This window comes from Schistocerca piceifrons, chromosome 9 (assembly GCF_021461385.2).
Source record: "Schistocerca piceifrons isolate TAMUIC-IGC-003096 chromosome 9, iqSchPice1.1, whole genome shotgun sequence".
Taxonomy (NCBI): Eukaryota; Metazoa; Arthropoda; class Insecta; order Orthoptera; family Acrididae; genus Schistocerca; species Schistocerca piceifrons.
The window spans coordinates 100769216-100790501 of NC_060146.1; the positions used below are offsets into that span (position 1 = coordinate 100769216).

A 21286-nucleotide genomic window follows, 5' to 3' on the forward strand; every position below is an offset into this window, starting at 1 on the left:
AGACTCCTTCAGAGTTATTATGGACTGGCCATTAGATGAACTGCACCTCTGAATGATGTTACAGCAATGAGAAAAGTTGTATAGGCCACCTATTTTCTTACGTTGTCCACAGATGACCACCCTGTTAATGGACTTTGCTCTAAAGAAGCAGTTTCTTGGTATATTTGACCACACACTTATGCTTTTTGGTAAACACACCATCAAAAGCATTCTCTTCCTGAGCCTGTTATGAATGAAATAAAACCAATTTTGAAACACTTGAGTGACCCTGTTTTGCTTAGTAAATGTCTTCCATCAGGGCACTTGGAATACAAATGAAAGTTTACCCAAGAATGTTTTTGTATGACTACATACATTAGAAGTTGGTGTACTACATGCACTGATATGTTTCAATGATGGAGTGATAGAAAGGTTGGAAGTCCTGAGGAATTTAGGCATAAAATGTGGCTCTAATATGGAAGATCAATTGCTTGCATGTGACAGACAACGAGTGCGTGAAGCTGAAAGATTCGCTCTTCAAGTTACCAAAGAAACAAGAAGTGCTAAAAGGAATGCCAAGAGGAAGCTTGAAGATGATGAAATGCTACACTATGAAGACCATGCTTTGGGAATGTTCTGAGGCACAGTTTAATTGGACTCATATCTTCATTTACAATTTCCCGAAAGTTGTATTTTTCAGAATTGAGGTACAAATATGTCGTAAAATTTATAAAGCATTGCTCTAATTTTTTTCTGTAACTTGCAATAGGCCATACTTATGTAGTAGACCTAAGCTTTATTGCACAATCAACTAAATTGTAGAAAAAATAACATGTACTAGGAAAAAATTGTAAAAAATAAATGTAAGATGATTTTTTTTATCCTTGTAATATACATAATAGGTGGAATTAAATAGGTCTAGTACCTCAGCCATCCTGTCATGCATACCTGGTAAAATATTTGGTCTCCTTCAAATGTATAACTTAGGATTAAACAGTACCTCAATTTGAAGCAGCATTTTGGAGAGAAAAAAAAAAAAAAATATTGCGTAAATTTCTTTGTATTTTTTTAATAACCCTAAGCAGGTTCAAAAATACTCAAAATACTTCTAATTTGTTTAGAAAGTGTGCTGCATTACCTGATATCAACAAAAAATCTGTTAACACATCTATATTATAAACAGTGCCTGACAGAAATAGGTGTTGATTTTTAATATTGAGCCAGAAAAGTATCCTGTATCCTTAAAAAGTTGCATACAAGAAATCTGTGGAACTTGCAATGGTACCTGACAGCATGCCACATTTGTCTGTTTGCAGTTACTGAAGTATTATAAATTGGTGGAACAGTGAAATAATGTTCATGAATTATCTTTTGATCTATCATAAAGATGCTCAATTTTAGAGTGCGCAATGTCACCACAATACGCTGCTGAAGTTTTATTATTTCTATAAAAAATTAGTTCATTTGAATTGTATAAAAATTATGAAATATCTTCCAAATATGAATTTGATATAAATAAAATTTATTTTCAAGCTTCATTATGAATAAAATTTTCAAGCTTTCAGCAGTAGTCTGTCATCATCGTCATTAGCGAAGCTAGGGACTCCTGGGATTGACATAGTGTTCCACTTTTATGGTGTGTAAGAAACCAAACATTACTGACCAGTATCAAAATGCAAATAGTTTTTCACAATATGCAGACATAAAAGTAGTCTCTAACAATTTAGAACACAGAGCCGATGATCTGAAAATGACCATCTACAGCCTGTGAAATTCAACACAGGAAAACGACCACAGGAAGATAGAAATTGCAGATGCTTTCAGGTGTCACTGACGAAGGATGCTTTATGAGTGGGCAGAAGCATTTCTTCTCAACTCTGGATTGATGACCAGCAAATAGAAAATGTGCTCCAGAGATGTAGACAGATACTAGTGCTCAGACCTGCTTCCAAGATACACTAATCCGTGCTGAAGATAAAACAAGTCTTCTGGTGCAGGGCATTCCCCGTGGCTCACCACATAAAACCAAGTGAGCTGTGTCCAAACACTGACTAGAGAACTGACACAACGTACAATGTGAAAAGATGAGGGTCTTGACTTATGTCTTCAAATTTAGATTCTGTTACAAAAGAGACAGACAAGGCTAGGCTAAATTGCAACCATTTTAACATGATTTGTATTGTGTGTGTGTGTGTGTGTGTGTGTGTGTGTGTGTGTGTGTGTGTGGTGGTGGTGGTGGTGGTGGTGGGGGGGGGGGGAGGGGGGAGATACTTAGCAACAGTTTTAACAGAGATTTGGGGGGGGGGGGGGAGATATACTGAGTTAAGGCCGGTATTACACTATCAAATGTCTTTGTCCAATATCTTTGTCAAAGAAATGTGATGGTGTAATAGGGAATTTTGTCAAATGTCATCAAATATTTGATCAAATCTAGGGCCTCGCTGTAGATTTGATCAAAGAAGTTGCTTGTCTTCGGTTCACTGCAATGTAACATGTTACCACGTGGAGCGCTAGCATCGCTGCAGCGTTCTGTCACCTGGAGTGTTTTTATAATTGCTGGTAAATACAAATGGTGTGTACCGACAACTACAAAATTAAGAGAAATGTATGAAGCTGATGAGGCCCTTTACAACGTTAGGCACCCTGAATACAAAAATAGATTAAGAAGATTGGAGACCTGATCTGACCTGACCTGACCTGACCTAACCTAACCTAACCTAACCTAACCTAACCTAACCTAACCTAACCTAACCTAACCCTCTCCTTTAGCAAGGAATCGGAGTGTTACAGTGAGCCTGTCTTCTGCAGATACAGTGGTTCTTAAGTGAGCAGACGTGCCAACTTTAAAAAGCAAAAAATCAGGAGAATTTTAGCGGTGTACTATTGTGAATTATAACACATCTCTGACGATTAAAGTTGCAATAATTCAATAACTGTAACAATTCAATTACATTTGCTTTATTATTTACATGTAAATACTAAATAATGGACATACCTGAGCCTTCGGACTGTATAATTTATCATTCAACATGCTGAACAATATGAATGAGCTCTGCAGGTTTCTTTGGATTCACACACATTCAAATGAAGCGCTCTCGAGAGAACTACAGTTCGAAATTACGATCCGAGGAAACAAATTAACGTATATTAGATTTCTGTTTTGACATTAGCACAGTTTCTGCATGAATAAATCACTGTTATACAGGATGTACATGTTAGGCTTAGCAAATAATCTGAATAGTTTATCAGTCTGAATTTGTCTGATTACGGTAGTTACTTATTCAGCACACCCGTAGCTGACAGCCTTCTTCAAAAACTCTGAACTAAATTTCTGCTCAAAGCAATTGCCTTTTTGAATTGATTTTAAAATCAAAAATTTCTCCAAAGACGTTTCTGAAAGCATGGACCTGAACTGAATTTTGATCTTTGTAACTATGGTAAAACTTCTCTCACATTCCGCATTACTATGTGGAATTGCCAAAATAGGCAGCATCACCTTTGTAAGTTTATCATATTGAAGAACCCCATCAGCCGATTTCTTCTGACCTATCAACGCCCACTGAACATCGATTCTCTCTGCTGCCAAGTTGGTTTCTTCCAGCTGAAAGTTACAGAACTGAGGGTGAAGAATATCAACTTCTGTATCTAAGTGCTCACTTTCGCTAGTCAGAATATTAGGAAATCTGTTTATGAAAAATCTAAGGCTGGAAATTGATGAGCGGGAAACATTATCTCTCTAACTTCCTCCTGGCAGCTTTATTCCTCCTAAATTTAGGGGGAAATCCCCCAACTTGGCAACACTGCCTTTTAGACACAACAATGCTTATCACTTCGCTTGGAACAACTATCAACTACTAATTGTCCACGATAACTTTACGATTGCGTTGGTGCTACCAGAAGCGGAGGAAATTGTCACTAGTTGAAAGATATTAATTTGTCTCTAAAAGCTGCCAACAATAAGTTCCTTACTTCCTTGTAGATACGAAGCACAAGCTACGCCTACTGCCGCTCCCAACAGCCACCGCACCAATCTACCAAGTTAACACAGAGCGGGAGGTAGAAGGAAAAATCTGGAGTCTCCCGCTTAAATCGGGAGAGTTGGCATGTCTCAGTGAGTATTGTGCTTTGTGATATGAGGATACACTTCACTGAGCACATACATAAATGTATGCTCATCCATTCTTAAGTAATTGATGTACGACTTGACGTCCTCCACTATAAGCTCACATAACACGTTCTGTTGAATGCTTTTATCGTTTCGTTGTAAAACCAACGGCTTCACCCACATACGTTTCCTTTTTTTCTCCCGCTTCTCTTCCACATGTGCACACAGGGCAATTGTGGCACATGCAACTGCTGTGGTTAATAACAAGTTGTTATCAGCCATCTTGAACTTTGACGAAAAATATGATGGCAGTGTAATACCCCTTTTTAGCGCCACGTCACAGATCTTTGCCACATATATTTGACGAATATTTGATCAAATCTTTGACAAAAAAATTTGATAGTGCAATACTGGCCTAAGTCATGGGGGGCTGCGGTTTCGGGCACTGTGCTGAGGCAGAAAGATGGATATCTGACACTTGTAGGGGGCTGAAAGCAGCAGTTTCAAACGTGACACCACACTAGCCCCCTTGCACAACCTGTCACGCTCGGTGCTACATAGTGCCGCAAGCTACTCAAATCGTTTCCACATCAGCTATCAATTATCAGGCCACAGTCTGGAAGCTTCCATAAGCTGCTTTCTCACCTATGTGAGCAGAGCACTTTGCTGACCTCAGCAGTCAGGTTTACTCCTGATGATGTCAGAGACAGCTGTCAAAAGCTCAAAAATTTTATCCAAATTGACACCAGCTTGGAATGTGAGAAAATTTTAAGCAGATATGCTGCTGTAAAAGACACCAAAGATGCAGTCTGCCACATTTATTTTTATGTATGTGCATTTCTAAGTACCCAGACACAATTTGTTTAAAATTGTTAATGTGAAAGAGGAATAAAATATATAAAATACATCAAAAGTCATGCCTGAACCATTTCACTTGAGGGGATGGTCGGGGGAGGGGGGGAGGTTAGCAGAAAAGGAGAGAAGTAGAATGACAGGACTGTGGGTGCATTGGCAGAATAGAAGGCTGTGCAGTGCTGGTATGGGAACAGGGAATGGGGTACGTGGTGAAGGACAGTGACTAACGAAGTTTGACACCATGGTGGTTACGAGAATGTTGGGTATATTGCACAGTGAGTTCCCATGTGCACAATTCAGGTAAGCCAGTATTAGTAAGTACGATCCAGATGACACAGGCTCACAAATGGTCACTGAAGAAGTGAATAACATTGTGTTGGGCAGTGTGCTCAGCAACTAGGTGGTCCAACTGTTTCTTGGCCACAGTTTCTCGATGGCCATTCGTGCAGACAGCCAGTTCGTCGGTTGTCATGGCCATGTATAATACAGCACAGAGTTGAAGCTTAGCTTGTAGATCACATGAACCGGACTGGCGTAGATGGTTCTTGCATCTGGGGTTCAGTGGATTGTGGAATACCACTGTTGGAGTATAAGAACGACCTCCTGACTGCACCTAGCTGTCCTAACCCCTCTCCACCTCATCCCTGTATGCTCCCACAAGCAGTACTTTACTGCCCTCCTCCCTGTCCCAGCCTCCTCCTTACCCCCACTCCCCAGACTGCTTCTCCCATCACGTGCTGGTGCCTGCAGTGCAGTCTCAGCAGCCAAAGATATTGTGTGTGTGTGTGTGTGTGTGTGTGTGTGTGTGTGTGTGTGTGTGTGTGTGTGTACTTCAGAAGGCCTTTTGGCTGAAAGTTTATTTGTTTAGGAGTCTTTTTGTTGTGCCTATCTGCGACTCAGCATCTCCACTACATGCTGAGTAGCCATCTATCCTTTTCACAATATTGTCATTCTTACAAAAGATTCATATTTTGCTAATAAAATATTAGCTTTCAATGTACATCATACTCATGTACGATACTGGAACATTCTGGGTAAAGTAAAAGCTATGGAATGATGAAAACTAATCACTTAGAGGAGATGGAAAGCCCTCCAGTGATGTAAATATAAACATAGAACAACTGCAACAGCATGCTTTATTTCAACCATTGATATAATCTGAATTAAACCTGCAAATCCTTCGATTGTACAACAGGTCTACGCAAGTCTGTGTGCTCTGGATGGGAGTGGAATATTAAATACTAAGTGCACAGTTCACAGAACTGATGGTAACATAATACTTTTAATAAAAAATATAAAATCAAATTCAGTTTTTTTGACACATCTTAAAATGTGCCACATAGTGTGTGTGTAAAGATCAACAATGCCCGTACAACTAACATGTACAATGGCAATGGTAAATATGGCAAAATGTTCAACAACTGTACACTAAGTCGCAGCTACAGTAACTGCTCAGAGCTAGAAGCCGACAGATCCAGCAAGCGCCACGCTGCACGAGGGTCCGGTTCGTCACGGTCTCTACACAACACCCACACGTATGACACACGCATTATTTTCTCAGGATCCCCTTCCACGATTCTGCCTGTCCTAGAAAAGAAACAACAAAAAATTAAGTCATTCTTCAATAAAATCCATTCACTACTGCAAAGTAAGAAAACCAACAATGGACTTTATCACTAAAAATTGCCACAGCAGAAGGCACTGAGTAGACCAAGTTTAGTATTTTAGCCCTCGGTAGTGTAATAAAAGTATGCATATCTACAATTAAAAGAGCAATTGTGTATTACAACTGACATTCTGTTACTGTGCTTTTATGTCGACGCTGCCAGAATGGGCACACTGCTCCCAAAAAATAATGCTAAATTGTTCACACAGTTTGATTAATTATTTAATTTGCCATCTTTACACATATAAAAAAAAAAATTTGTAGGAAAATGAGACACAATTTATCTTGTCGATAGTGTGGAGCAGATAATTCTGTTCAGACACCGACAACATTCCCCATTTGCATATTTCTAAGCATATTTCACAACACAGTCCATGGTTTTGTAGTAATTGCATCACTAGGTGTTACAATCTTCATTGCAGGCAGATTCCTTGTTGTTAGTTATCAAAGGTCAATTACCTGTGTTAAAGGGCTAGTAATAAGTGGAAGCTTAATGATGTACAGCTTTAACAGCTAGCTAACATTAAGAAATCAGAACTGGACGAGTTAGACAGCGTACAAACAGGCTTCAAGTGAGAATTCAGATGCAGATAGTAGCGGATGCAAGAGAGATGATCAAGTTGTTCGGATAGCAGACACTAGAAACAATAGTGACTTATGGAGAAAAATTACTGGAAAACTAGATCATAAAGATTTCCATAAATATAGTGGTGCACTTCTCTTGCTATCACCTACATATACATTTCTGGAGCTAGAGCATATCACCAACACAACAGAATAATTTAACATTCTCATACACGCTGAAACATTGTAGAATATTCTTAACCTTCTGGAAGATTCTGTAACGTTCTGAAAGTTTCTACACTTCATTCCCAGCTGCTTCATCACCTTCCCATAAGAAGTCCATTGCTGCGGCACTCTTTTGCTTCGAAACTGACCCCTGCAGTTCAAAACTGAAACCTTCTACACGGATGGGGGATGGAAGGGCTACTGTACAATATAACCCCCACAGGGCTGTGAGGGTGGGTTGTAGAGTTATAGCAGCATGCACACACACACCACATTTACTTTCATTATATATGCTGATCAACCAGAACATTATGACCACCTACCTGATAGCCAGCGAGTCCACCTTTTGCACTGGTATGAACTCGCCAATGTGCTCATCAAACCACTCCATCACACTTCTGGCCTTGCAATACGACGTTATCTTGTTGAAAACACCACTGCTGTCAGGAAACGTGATTGTCGTGAAGGGGTGTACATGGTATACAACCAATGTATGATACTCATTGGCTGGCATGGTGCCTTGCACGAGCTCTGTTGGACCCACAGATGCCCATACAAATGTTCCCCAGAGCCTAATGGTCTCTGTCCCGCAGTACGGGTGTCGAGGAGCCGTTCCCCTGAAAGATGACGCATTCACACCCTCCCATCAGCAAGATGAAAAAGGTATCAGGATTCATCAGACAGTCCATCCAACATCCATAATGACGGGTAGCTGCCCAACCCCACAATGTCGGGACACAGTTACACTTTGGCTTCACCACGTGTCGAAGACGTTCACCACGGCACTCCTCGAACAACCGACATGTCGTGCAGTTTCCGAAATGCTTGTGCGGAGACTCCGGGCCATCACAATCTGCCCCAGTCAAACTCAGATCGCACATATTCCCTGCTCGACACACGGACGGCAAGTTTACCGATACTACAGGCACCATACATGTGTGCGACTAGCAGTCATTCCTTGCCAGGAGATGCTGCTATCGTCTGGATGGGCTTATATCGACAGTAGGTTGGTGGTCATAATGTTCTGGCTGATCGGTGTCTATTGTCACTGACTCCAGCCTCTTCCTGCCATTTAATCCTGATTCCTGGGCAGCTACGAATAACAGTGCCAACAAACTCCTGCAGCGAGCAGCGAAGTTTCAGGATACAAAGAGATGCAAATAACAGTGTCAACACGTTCTCTGGTTAATTAATTTTTGACAATATTCCAATGCTAGAAGTTGTTCCTTCAAGTCAAATACAGTAATTGTTGCTGGTGTTTTATTTGCACTCTGCCTCTACAGTTTTTATCCCGCATTTCCCTCCATATTGAAACTCCTTCCATGCCTCGGGTTGTGTTCTATAAACCAAACCCTTCATTTATCGAGTTGTGGCTATTTCTCCCTCCCCAAGTTAGATTCTATACTCTTCTTTTGTTATCACATATAACTATCTAATCTTCAGCATCCTTCTGCAGCACCATATTTCACAAGTTTTTATTCTCTTCTACACTGTTTAATGTCCACATTTCACTTCTGCAGCACTACAAAGCTGCACACCAAATGAAGACTTTCTGAAAGAGACTTCGCAACATTTAAAATTTATACTAGACATTAAAATATCTTTTTTAGAAACTCCCTTCTAGCTGTTGCTGGCTTCCATTTTACATCCTCTCCACTCCTGCTACTGTCAGATAGTTACCTTTCAAATTGCAAAACTTATTGTCTACTTTCCGAGTTCCTTCAGCATCTCTCAATTTAAAGTGAACACATTCCATTATCCTTGTTTCACTTTTATTAATGATCATCTCACAACCTCTTTCCAAAACATTATTCATCCAGGTCAACTGTGCCTCTTGAAGTCCTTAGCCGTATCTGGCGGAATTACAATGTCATTGGCAAACCTCAAATTTTTTATTTCTTCTCCATGAAATGTAATTTCCTTCCCAAACTTCTCCTCCATTTCTTTCACAGCTTGCTCAATGTACAGACTGAACAACATTGGGAATAAGATACAATTTGTCTCATTCCCTTCTCAATCACTGCTTCCCCCTACATCTTTCAACTATTGTAACTGCAGTCTCGTTTCTGTACAAGTTGTAGATAAACTTACACTCGCTGTACTTAATCCACACTACTTTCTGGATTTCAAAAATTATATTCCAGTTGACGCTGTTAAAAGCTTTCTATAAATCTACATATGGTATAAATGTAATTCTGCCCCCCCCCTTTTTTTAATATAACATATCTTGTAAAGTAAGTCACGTTTTCAGTATTTCCCCACGTTTCTAAGTTCCACTAAAACCCAGACTCATCTCCGGGATTGGCTTCTACCACTATTTACAGTCTTCTGTAAATAATTCGTGTTGGTATTTTGTTACCATGACACTGATGGTTTAGTAATGCTCACAGGTGTCAGCACATCTTCAGTGAAACTGGAATTATTACAAGGATTCTTACTTGGCCTCGGCTGTTTGCCCATTTGATACTCTGCTGCCTTAACTATTTCATCTCTGGAAGCTACCCATTCTATTGTATTCTTTCAATCTGTTTTAAACAGTCGTTGCCTAATGCTCCCACTGAAACTCTCAACAACCACTGGTTCTTTGAACATACGCAGGTTCCCTCATCTTAACTTCCCATCTTTCTGCCATTTCTTCAGTTTCAACCTGCAGTTCATAACCAATAAATTATGGTCACAGTCCGCATCTGCTTCTGGAAATATTTTGCTGCTTAACAGTTTTGAGATGGAGCCAGAGTTTCACAGACTGACATTTCCTTTACTATTAATTCTACTTGGATCACATTTTACAGACAGTATCGACATACACTACTGATTGTCCCTGAAAAATTACAGCATTTTACAATACTTAGTCAGTAGACATGACGTCTATCGCTATGGAGCAGTGCACGAGTGAGAGTGAGGCCCATCTCAAAAGTGTTAAAATTTGGTTTCAAAATCTCTGTCTTACCATAATATAACCTATCTGTGACCTCTTGGCATTTTCGTGTCTCTTCCATATATATATAACCTCCTTTCATAATTTTTCCAATTGATGTTCTAGTTCTTTTTCATCTATCAAATTCCAGTTCCACAAACAATTAAAACTTTTTTATCCCTTAACAAAATTAATAATTTCTTTTATGTCACCATGTACGAGGGCTGTTCAAAAAGTAAGATGACTTTTCAAATTGCATGGGCAATGTACATTCGATAATCAATCTTTTTTTTGTTAGGTTGGTACACATGTCCCGAACATATGTTCACAGTTTCAAGTGTACAGCATACTTCGTTTGTTTTTGACAGATAGAAAGGTTAGATGTGTGTTAGTGTGCTCGATGATTTTCGATTTTTTGTATACTAATCGAAAATCATCGAGCACACTACAAATATATATAAAAAGGAACAAAGAATTAGCATCAAGTTTTGTGGTAAAATGGAATCAAGTGCTCTAGAACACTTTGAAACCAAAGCCCAATCGTCACAATGGAAACAGCCCAGAGAAACAAAAAAGCATGCCAAGTTTTATCAAATATCAAAGTTTTGCTCACTGTTTTTTTCCCCCCTCAATTACCTTGATGTAGAGCATCATAAATTTTTGCCTCAAGGTCGTACGGTCAATAAGGAGTATTACCTTGATGTTATGCGACATTTGCTAGAAGCAATACGCAAAAAATGTCCAGAATTGTGGAAAAACAATTCATGGCTTTTGCATCACGACTATGCACCCGCTCAGTCATTGTTGCTCGAGAGAGATTTTTTGGCCAAAAACAACACGAGAATCATGCCTCAGCCACCATATTCACTGGATTTGGCCCCCCTGCGAGTTTTTCCTGTTCCAAAAACTGAAGAGACCTATGAAAGGATGAAGATTTTCAACGATTGAGGAAATAAAAATTGCGTCGCTGGAAGTACTCAAAGCTGTACCAAAAAGTGCTTCTGAGAAGTGCTTTGAGTCTTGGAAGAAACATTGGCACAAGTGTATTGTATTTGAGAAGGACAACTTTGAATATTGATGGATAAATAAATAAATACTTTTTCATAAAAATAGTCACCTTACTTTTTGAATACACCTCATATTCTTTCAATCTCTTCACCATTAGTGAAGCTTGTAGGCATATGCACTTACACTGTTGTGGTGGATCTATCCTTCGTTGGCTAGTATAATGCATTCATAATGCCAGGGGTCTCCAAAATACAGTCCAAAAGGTATTTAATCTGGCACACATCATTACGAACAGTAAAGCAAATATTAGGTGCAATCAAAAAGTTTCCATTTGAAGGGGGTACAATCCAGAATCGGAGTGTCAATCAGGCAAAAATCACTGTGAGAAGTAAGGCAATCATCCCATCGACACACCAGGATGAAGGTACCTATTTGGCAAAACAATGTCTCTTGCTTTGTGAAGAAGACCGTAACTGCGTGCTGCACATCCTCGTCTGACAGGAACTGTCCACCCTTTGAGTATTTTTTTAAGGGACCAAAGGCGTGATAATCACATGGGAAGAAATCAGGACTATAGGCTGGGTGCTCAAGTGTGTCCCACTCGAGTTGGCGGAACTTCTGCATTATGACATTTGCGATATGACGACGTGTGTCATAATGAAGCAGTAAAACCCTTTGTCAACAGTTTTTCCAGATGGTAATTTTTGACAACCTTCATTCTCAGATGGCTGTCTACCAATGTTTGTCCTTCAACAACCAAGAAAAGAATAATAGCACAGTCCGGTTTGGAAGAATTTGGTAATAGCATCATCATAATTCACATTTACCGCATACACATCAGAAAGATATGAGTAGCACACTAAACCATTACTTACATGTTGTTGTTTATACCAACATCAGTCACACTACACTGCAGCAACACCCTCAAACAGAAACTGCCAGAGTTTTGACTGACTTTGCAGCGAGCCTCTTCAGGCTGGTTAACTGCTAGATACTGATGATTATGTTCCCTTACACACTGTCTATTTCAGTCGTAAAGTGGTTACCTATATACGTGTCTGGGATGTCATCTGAAAGCTTGAAGAGAGGTACCCGTGGAGGGGGATGTCTGTATTGCTATTATATTGCCTGTGCTCTTTTGGTAGGGTATCGGTAGGCAAAAGTAAATCAGCAGTTTGTTCCCAGCGTAGTGTTTTCCTGCAGCAAAGCATTGAAGCCACCCTGAAGTTCCCTTGTGGTCACTTTTATGCAGTTAAACTCTGATCAGGTGGACCTGCTGGCTGGCGAGCACACGTGGCCCGCTGGACTGTAATCACTGGTAGCCAAGCCATAAGTAACTTGTAGCCGTCACCTCTGCTTGTGTTGTTAGGGCATTAATTATTCTGATAGCCTCTCTCTATTTTTTGCTGCCATATTCACGGCTACCGAGCAAGCACGCAAGATTCTCGAAAAAATTAATAAAGCAGCCACTTTCCTTCTGGTATTCCACAACAGTTCACTTATTGTTCTGCCCTAGTCACACATAATGTTCACGCTCAATCACGAGAGCGCTAATAAGTCTTCCGGTTTCACCAACGTAAGACTTCACTGCATTCACATTTAAGTTCACAGATGTCTGCAGTACGGAGAGCATCTACGGGATCCTTTGTGGGCCTAAACAGACGTCAGATCTTGCGGCTACTCTGGAATATGGGTTTAATTCTTTTCCAACACAGAATGTTGCCTAGAGTGTAGAGTTGTCTACCAATTACCTACCACAGTAACACAGGCAGCAGCCGGCCCACCAACCACCTACTAGAGTTGCCTACCAATTACTTTTCAAGTAGCACAGGCAATAGCCTACCATACAGCCACAGCCCCCCCCCCCCCTCCTCCATAGATACCACTCTCCAAATTGCCCAGTGACGTCCCAGACACGTGACATCGGTAGACAGCTGACAGCTGAAACAGACAGTACATAGTGGGAGTCTATCACCAGTATCTGGCAGTTAAGCAGCCTAATACCCAAAATTATTTTAGCCAAAATTACACTGCCTGTAGAAGCCTATGAACTTGCAGTATCACAATTGTTTAGCAGCTTAAATCCACAAAAGAACTGTTCTACTGTAAGTTACTATGAGATCTGGTGAAATTTATTCTATTTTTTCCTTGATGTAAAGCAAATATATGCTATAGTCTCACTGCAATTTCTACTGTGGACACCATCAAAGCTACATCGTAAAGAAGCTACAATTATCAAACAAATGCCTATCATTGGCATACTTTATGCAGAAATTGTCACTCACTTAGCTCCCACTACTTACAGTCGACAACTGACATACAGCTGCTGCTTTACAACACTGCTGTATGATATTATATGTCATTCTAGTGCAGACAGTATAGCGCAGCAGCCACAAATGTAAACAAATGAGAACTTAGACCGCCAAAGGGGAGAGGAGCAGAGCGGGGGCTCGAGCCCCTTTGTGTACAGTGAAATTTTTTATTTTTAAATCTGTATCGAAATGACTCTGATCATTATTTTTGTTCAGTTAATTTGTTTAAATGTAATTTTTTCTATTCATTTGTCTATTCATTAGTCATCACACGAAATATATCATTTGCTCTCATTTTTCTCCCTATCAGTCTTTTTCTACTTGGAATCCTCATTCATGTGATTTTAATTGCTGCTATGTATTTTTTTCGAACATTTTTTCATCGATTATCACAAATGAGGGTCCACCAGGGAAAATGGTTGCAGGATGTTATTTATTGCACCTTAAGCTACATCACTGTATAGAATGTCTGCAGTACAAAGAGAACCTACAGGATCCTTTGTGGGCCTGTATAGATCTCACCACTGGGGACCTCTCCTTGTTAGTTCAGGACACCTCCATCTGAAACTGCCAAGTGCAAGTGTCTGCATTAAAGGTGCTTTAGTATCTGCACTGAGTGGCACTTTGCTACAGTAAATGATCAGTGCAGGTACTTCAAGAGCTGACAGTGACTCAATAAAAACTCACCGTGTGAGTCAGTCTACAGGAAGAAGGAAGTCCAAAACCTCATGAACATGCACATGGGAACAAACTCAGCAAGGGGCTTTTGTAAGCGGCTGTCGACTGAGCACTCGAGCAATGACATTTGGCAACATATGCGAGGCGAGGTTTGTAGTAGTCAGCCCAGCTTACTGCCACCCGCAACTAAACACCTCCACCAGTGGGTCTGCCCGTACTACACATCACATGCACCCTCCGTGGCAGGTTTCTGTACTATTCCATGATGCCACTCACACTAGCTCATCTGCCACTACTGTGATGTCCGCTGACGGGCACACCAAGGGTGTGGACGAAATAAACAGTTTGTCTAAAGACTATTTTTGTCATGCACAGAAGAGGGAAAAACGTGATGGGGGAGGGGATCAACACAAAAATTCCAAGGAGATGCCTTCCTTATTTGTCCTTTAACCACCACTTTCACTGCCCAGAAGTAAAGAAAAATGGTCAAATATTGAATCTTTTCTGAATATCTGTTCAAAGATCTGCATGCATTTTCTGATATACTCACTTGTCTTTGACACAGATTATCTGTTGCGAGGTGAAGCTGATAACCAGGACAGGTCCCTGGTCCATCATTTTCCCCATTGCCAGGTCAACATTGTCAACGTCGAGCACTTTGGAGTCTATGATTAAACCTTGTGCTCGTGCTTGCAGTATTGGAGTAGACAATAACCTGCCAAGAGAAGATAGTCAGAAATATGTCACATTGTTAACGTAAAGTACAAAATATTTAACACTTAATTTACACAAAGGGTGATTTTGCTGAACTACTACAGGAAATGCATTCTAGGGAAGATACACCCACTTCACGCTGGAGATAGAAGATCTTTGACAGTGTATGTTTCAACGATTGAAAGCATATACAATGACACATCAGGCAACTAGGAAGGATTTGGCCTACCAGTGTTTTCGCTCCATACTCGAAACGGTGTTAAAAGGCACCTGTGATGACCGGGCTGTCACAAGAAAGTACTAGGTGGCACCCCTCCACTGCTGTGGCCAACTCGATCCGGTGTGGACGTGTGTCGTGCAGTGCTGAGAGGAGAAGGCCCAGTATATTGACCAGAAAAAAGCCGATGTAGTCTTTAAATATGCGCAGGCAAACAGCAATGGGCGCAGGCAAACAGCAATGGGCCATTGGCAGCAAGACTACTGAGAAAAATATTCCCGCCGACACCAAGCACACTGTAAACCGTTTGTAACAGTGTTTCGTCATTTGTGTGTGACAGGCTCGTTTAGGGGAATGGCCAACCGTGAAAGGTGGACGTGTCCAGCACATACAGGAGCCTTGAAGGAACAGGTGTTGAACATTACAATATGACCCCGGTATCAGCACCGGGCAGATGGCCTGCCAGTACGGGGTAAGCCAGAAAACCGTGTGGAACATTCTCCGTGACAACTGCCACTAGCCGTATCACTATGCGTGCAGGCCCTATTACCTACAAATTCGCCTTGGTGGTGACAGTTTTGCCACTGTTTCATTGTACAGGCCACCACAATACTGGGTTTTGTGTCATCCATCCTATTGAGAGAAGAGGCTGCCTTTACAAGGGCCAGCACCGTCAATATTCACAATACCTCCTTGTGGGTTTGTGGGTTACAGCGAATCCAGTTCAGCATCAATGTACGGTCAGGGATTACTGGAGACCACCTCATGGGACCGGTCACGGGAATCCACTGACGGGAGATGCGCCTTCAGCTATAATAATGGTAATGGTGTTATTAAACGACAGTGCTCCAGATCACTTCCACATTTCCGTGCAGAAGAATCTCTACATATATCGCGAATGGTGGATCAGACGAGGTGGTCCAGTCACACAGCCCACTCAGTTGGCAGATCTTGACCCTTTAGAATTACACCTGTGGAGGCGCCTGAAAGAAATCACATATGCAGAGCCCATCCCAGACGTGCAGACGCTGGAGCAATGCATTCGTGGTGCCTGTGATACCATTCGGGCGAAGAATGGCATATCATAATGTGTGTGTTAGTTTCTTAGAGGCCCACAAGTGTCACTTTGAACACTTTCCCTGAAGATGGTCTCATGGCAGCAGTGTACTGTGCAGGCATGAGTATCCTCTCAGGGACTGTTTCATACTGTTTGTCCCCATTTAGAAAAATCACTCTGTATACGTTGCTTTATGGTTCACAACGGACGTGCAAGGACAGACTGTATTAGCAAAACCAATGTAATGAAGAAACAAAATGTATTCAGCAGGTACGGACTTTAATGTTTAACAGAGTACAATCAACTTATAGTTGGCAATAGAGTATACTACAACAGAAATCAAACCCAGACCTTTACCACACACAATCTCAAACAGCTCAATCAGTGAAGATTTTAAGGAGTAAAGACAACAACTCTCCGCACAGTACAGACATCCTTTCTCAAAGCAATGGAGGAGGAAAAAAGAAACTCATTCTCTCTTTCTCTCTCTCTCTCTCTCTCTCTCTCTCTCTCTCTCACACACACACACACACACACACACACACACAGAGAGAGAGAGAGAGAGAGAGAGAGAGAGAGAGAGAGACCTTGTCCCGGCTGACTACATTTTGCCGTTACTGCAGCTCCATTGGCCTGTTGATTTCTCTGAAGGAGAACTCATCCAAAATCTAGCGAGGTTCTCCAACTTCTTTATGTGCCACTGAATGACTTGGCACCTTTTCTTTTCATCAAGTTGTCATCATGACTGATTAAAGTATGGACATTCCACCAGGACTTTCCATTACCATATTCAATTGGTACAGTCTAGTTACCAGCATTATATACAGTCAGTCCAACAGGAAAGGTGACTGATTTCATATTTTCATAACTACTAATGCCATGGATGTACATATAAACTAGCAAGGTATTTCAGCTACCTTCTGTTTTAAATTTAATAGCACTGGCATCACAGACTGTTTGTAAAACTGAAACTCAATCAATATGTTTTGAACTTCAGTTGTGAAAGGAGCAACGGAACAACATGCAAACATCAAGTTTTATTTTAAATTAAGTAAAAATGCTACACACACTTTTAAAATAACAACAACTATTTATGGTAGTGAAGCAATGAGTTGTAGTGAAGCAATGAGCTGTGAAAACTTTTTTAGTAGAATGAAAGGTTTCACAATGATAGAAAGAGCATTACGCACAGTTCAAATAAAAGAAAATGTTCAAAAACTGGCAGAAGTTCTTCAAAATGATCACAGTGCATCTATCAAGTTAATTGAATAGCTCACCTGAATTCATAAAACCACTGTGCACCACATTCTAACTGAAAATTTGTGCAGCCAGAAGATCTGTTGTCCCTTTGTGTCCCACTCACTGATGATCAAAAAGATTGCAGGGTGGAACACAGCAGAGACAAAAAAAGATCGGTTGTTAGGGACCCAGACTTTGTGTCTCGATCATAACAGGTCAAGAAAATGTAGTGCTTTCAGTACCACCCACTTACACAGAGCCAAAGCTTGGAGTGGAGAGGTCTGGAATCTCCAAGACTGAAAAAAGTGTGCAAGCAGGAAAGCCATCTCAAGACAGTGTTTTCTTTGATTATAAAGCAATTATCCATAAGAACACATTCCAGAAGGTTAAACGTTGAATGCAGATTACTACTTGGGTGTATTATATTGTTTATGGGTGACGACAATGCACTAGTGCACAAAAAACCGAGATCATATGTGATTTCTTGGCTCAAAAATGTATTGTTGTGCTTGAACACCCTTATTATTAATTTGATTTGTCTCTGTGTGGCTTTTGGTTATTTCAAGAATGGAAAACAGCAATAAAAGGAAAGAGTTTCAACACTATTTCAGATTCCGGAAGGCTATGACTGTGGTACTCAAGGCAATTCAAAGATGGAGTATACTAATTGTTTCGAAAAAAATTTCCAATGCTTTCAGTTGTTGTTGATCGCCAAGCAGTCCATTTTTGAATCAAAAGTTATTTAAACTAAAAATAAATGTCTCATATTTAACTTCACGCCAGACACCTTTCCGTGGGTCATACTGAGTCCTGCCTTTAGATAACATCTACTATTTAACCCTGATAGTGTGCACCTCAAACTGTCACATGAACTGTACACCAGAGTCACAGTGACCCTCAATTATTTGCTGGGAAAATTGCCTGAAAATAGAATATTTCATAATGAAATTGGACTCTCATATAGTAAACTCAATTAATTTCATCTCTGTTACATACTTTTCCAATCAATATTAGTATTAATGCATCCAATATTCAAGACGAAGTAAAAACTGTCATGGAAACTTTTCAACGAAGAAATCTTAAAGTGATCTGGATCTAAAGACTTTATTTGCAGTTTAATTAGATGAAGATGCCATCGACTTAATGAAATGCACATATTACACAAATATTTCTCAATTATTCATAAATCCGTTCATTCATTATTTCTATACTCTTGGAATATGGACTACAATATTATTGGCAGCTGTCAGGCCTCAACTATTAGCGACAGATGTTTCAACATGACCATTCTTAACATGGATGACTGTATTTTCTTCACTTCAGTCTGAAGATTCAGTGGACTGATCAATTTCGCCACTGCCCATAACTGCTGTAGAAGCATCAACTTCAGTATCACTTTCTATCACTAAAGCCACTTTCACAATTGAGCTCTTGTAACAATGTTTCCCATATAGCATCTTCCATTAGTAAAATGTCATCTCTACGTGCCACTTTCACACAGACGAACTTCACACTCAGCGACAGAACACATACATAATGTTTACTTCAGAGGATCACAGTGAACCATCAAAAATATTTCTGTGAAATTAATTAAACAACAATTTCAAACATCTGTTCTGTACTAAATTTCACTCAATGCTAACATTGGTGGCAATGGGCTGTGTACGTGCAGTGGTGCATACAGACTGACAAACAAAAAACTCTTGTGTCAGAGTGACCCTGGTGTACGCTTCTAGGGTCAATATTGCCATTCATCTTTCAAGTCCCTTTTCCTGTTTGTACAACTTTGTTGTTCGTTTAGGGCTGTCCACCTTTTAAGGCCATATGATTCATTCTGCATGTTTTAAATTTTGGCTTTCATCACTGCTTTGATGAATTTATTATAATCTGACCGGGAATTATGGGAAGGCCACTGTGCTGTAAATGATCTGAAAATAAGTTAACTACTACATTTAAATTTGTTTTTGTCAAGTATGTATTTTTCACTGAAGAGACAAAGAAATTGGTATAGGCATGCATATTCAAATTCAGAGATATATAAACAGGCAGAATACACCACTGCAGTGGGCAATGTCTATATAAGACAACAAGTGTCCAGTGCAGTTGCTACATTGGTTACGGCTGCTACAATGGCAGTTTATCAAGATTTAAGTAAGTTTGAACATGGTGTTATAGTCGGTGCATGAGCGATGGGACACAGCATCCCCGAGGTAGCGATGAAGTGGGAATTTTCACGTACGACCGTGTCACGAGTGTACAGTGAGCATAAGGAATCCCATAAAACATCAAATTTCCAACATCACTGCAGATGCGAGAAGATCCCGCAAGTTCGTGGCCAACGATGACTGAAGAGAATTTTTCACTGTGACAGAAGTGTAACCCTTCTGCGAAATTGCTGCAGATTTCAATGCTGGGCCATCAACAAGCATCAGTGTGCGAACCATTCAATGAAACTTCATCGATATGGGGTTTTGGAGTTTTTTTTTTTTTTTTTTTTTTTTTTTTTTTTTTTTTTTTTTTTTTTTTTTTTTTTTTTTTTTTTTTTTTTGTTTGTGGTTTTAGGGCGCAAAACTTCTATGGTCATTAGCGCCCAGCCCGTGACGTAGAAAACAGGAAAAAAACGAAATTTAAAATCAGCAGCAATGGGAACAAAGTCATAAAATTTGAAAAACTAAAGGCAGAAGGAATGCTTAAAAATCCACTATAGAAAGGGGTTGGTTGTCCCCCAAAAAAAAGGCTTCAAATGACTGATGTCATTTCACTGTCACTAATAAACTGTAGAACGCGGTCAGCTGAGCGCGTGTCATCTGCTAAAATCGACGAGAGATCGGGCGATAGCTGTAGATGGGAGCGTAACGGATTAAAATAGGGGCATTCAATTAAAAGGTGTCTGACCGTCCACGGCTGAGAGCAGTGGGGACAGAGTGGGGGAGGATCACCGCTTAAAAGATGTCGATGACTAAAAAGACAGTGCCCTATCCGGAGTCTAGCTAAAATTACCTCCTCCCGACGACGCGATCGGGAGGAAGAGGTCCAAGCGCAAGGAAGGGCTTTCACTTCCCGCAATTTATTACGGGGAAGTGTTGACCAATGCGCATGCCATAAATGAGCAACTTGGCGACATAAACCGCTCCGTAGGTCGGTAAACGGAAGAGACTGAATAGCTGGCCGAGGAAGAGAGACTGCACCCTTGGCCGCTATATCGGCCGCCTCATTTCCACAGATACCAGCGTGTCCTGGGAGCCAGAGGAACGCCACTGAGACGCCCCCCAGGTGGAGCAAGCGCAGACAGTCCTGAATCCGGTGGACCAGAGGGTGCACAGGGTAAAGAGCTTGGAGACTTAGGAGAGAGCTGAGAGAATCGGAGCAGATTACATACTGTATCCGCTGATGGCGGCGGATGTAGTGGACAGCCTGGAGAATAGCGTAAAGCTCCGCAGTATAAACCGAACACTGGTCGGGAAGCCGAAAGTGATTTGGGGTGTCGCCAACAATATAGGCACCCCCTACACCTAACGATGTTTTCGAGCCATCGGTGTAAATAAATGTGGCTTCCGTCATTTGTGCACATAGAGCAGCAAATGCCCGACGGTAAACAAGTGTAGGGGTACCATCCTTGGGAAATTGACATAGGCCTCTGAGCAAGTCGATCCGGGGACGGAGCCAAGGCGGTGCTGTACCCCAAGTTGTCAAGAAGGTTTTAGGAAAGCGGAAGGAAAGGGAATGGAGCAGTTGACGGAAGCGGACTCC

General features: G+C 40.8%; 1 protein-coding gene across 2 annotated transcripts in view; it reads right to left on the reverse strand.

The window, feature by feature from the left end:
- Nucleotides 1-6202: 6202 nt before the first annotated feature.
- The window catches only part of LOC124716898 (mitochondrial import inner membrane translocase subunit TIM44), a 56431-nt gene continuing 41347 nt past the window's right edge, over nucleotides 6203-21286 (reverse strand). For both annotated transcript variants that reach the window (XM_047243457.1, XM_047243456.1), the window contains exons 7-8: nucleotides 14860-15024; nucleotides 6203-6526 (exon numbers count right to left, since the gene is read on the reverse strand). In XM_047243457.1, the coding sequence (XP_047099413.1) occupies nucleotides 6379-6526; nucleotides 14860-15024 (313 nt within the window). In that variant the 3' untranslated portion in view covers nucleotides 6203-6378. The remainder of the gene's footprint in view (nucleotides 6527-14859; nucleotides 15025-21286) is intronic.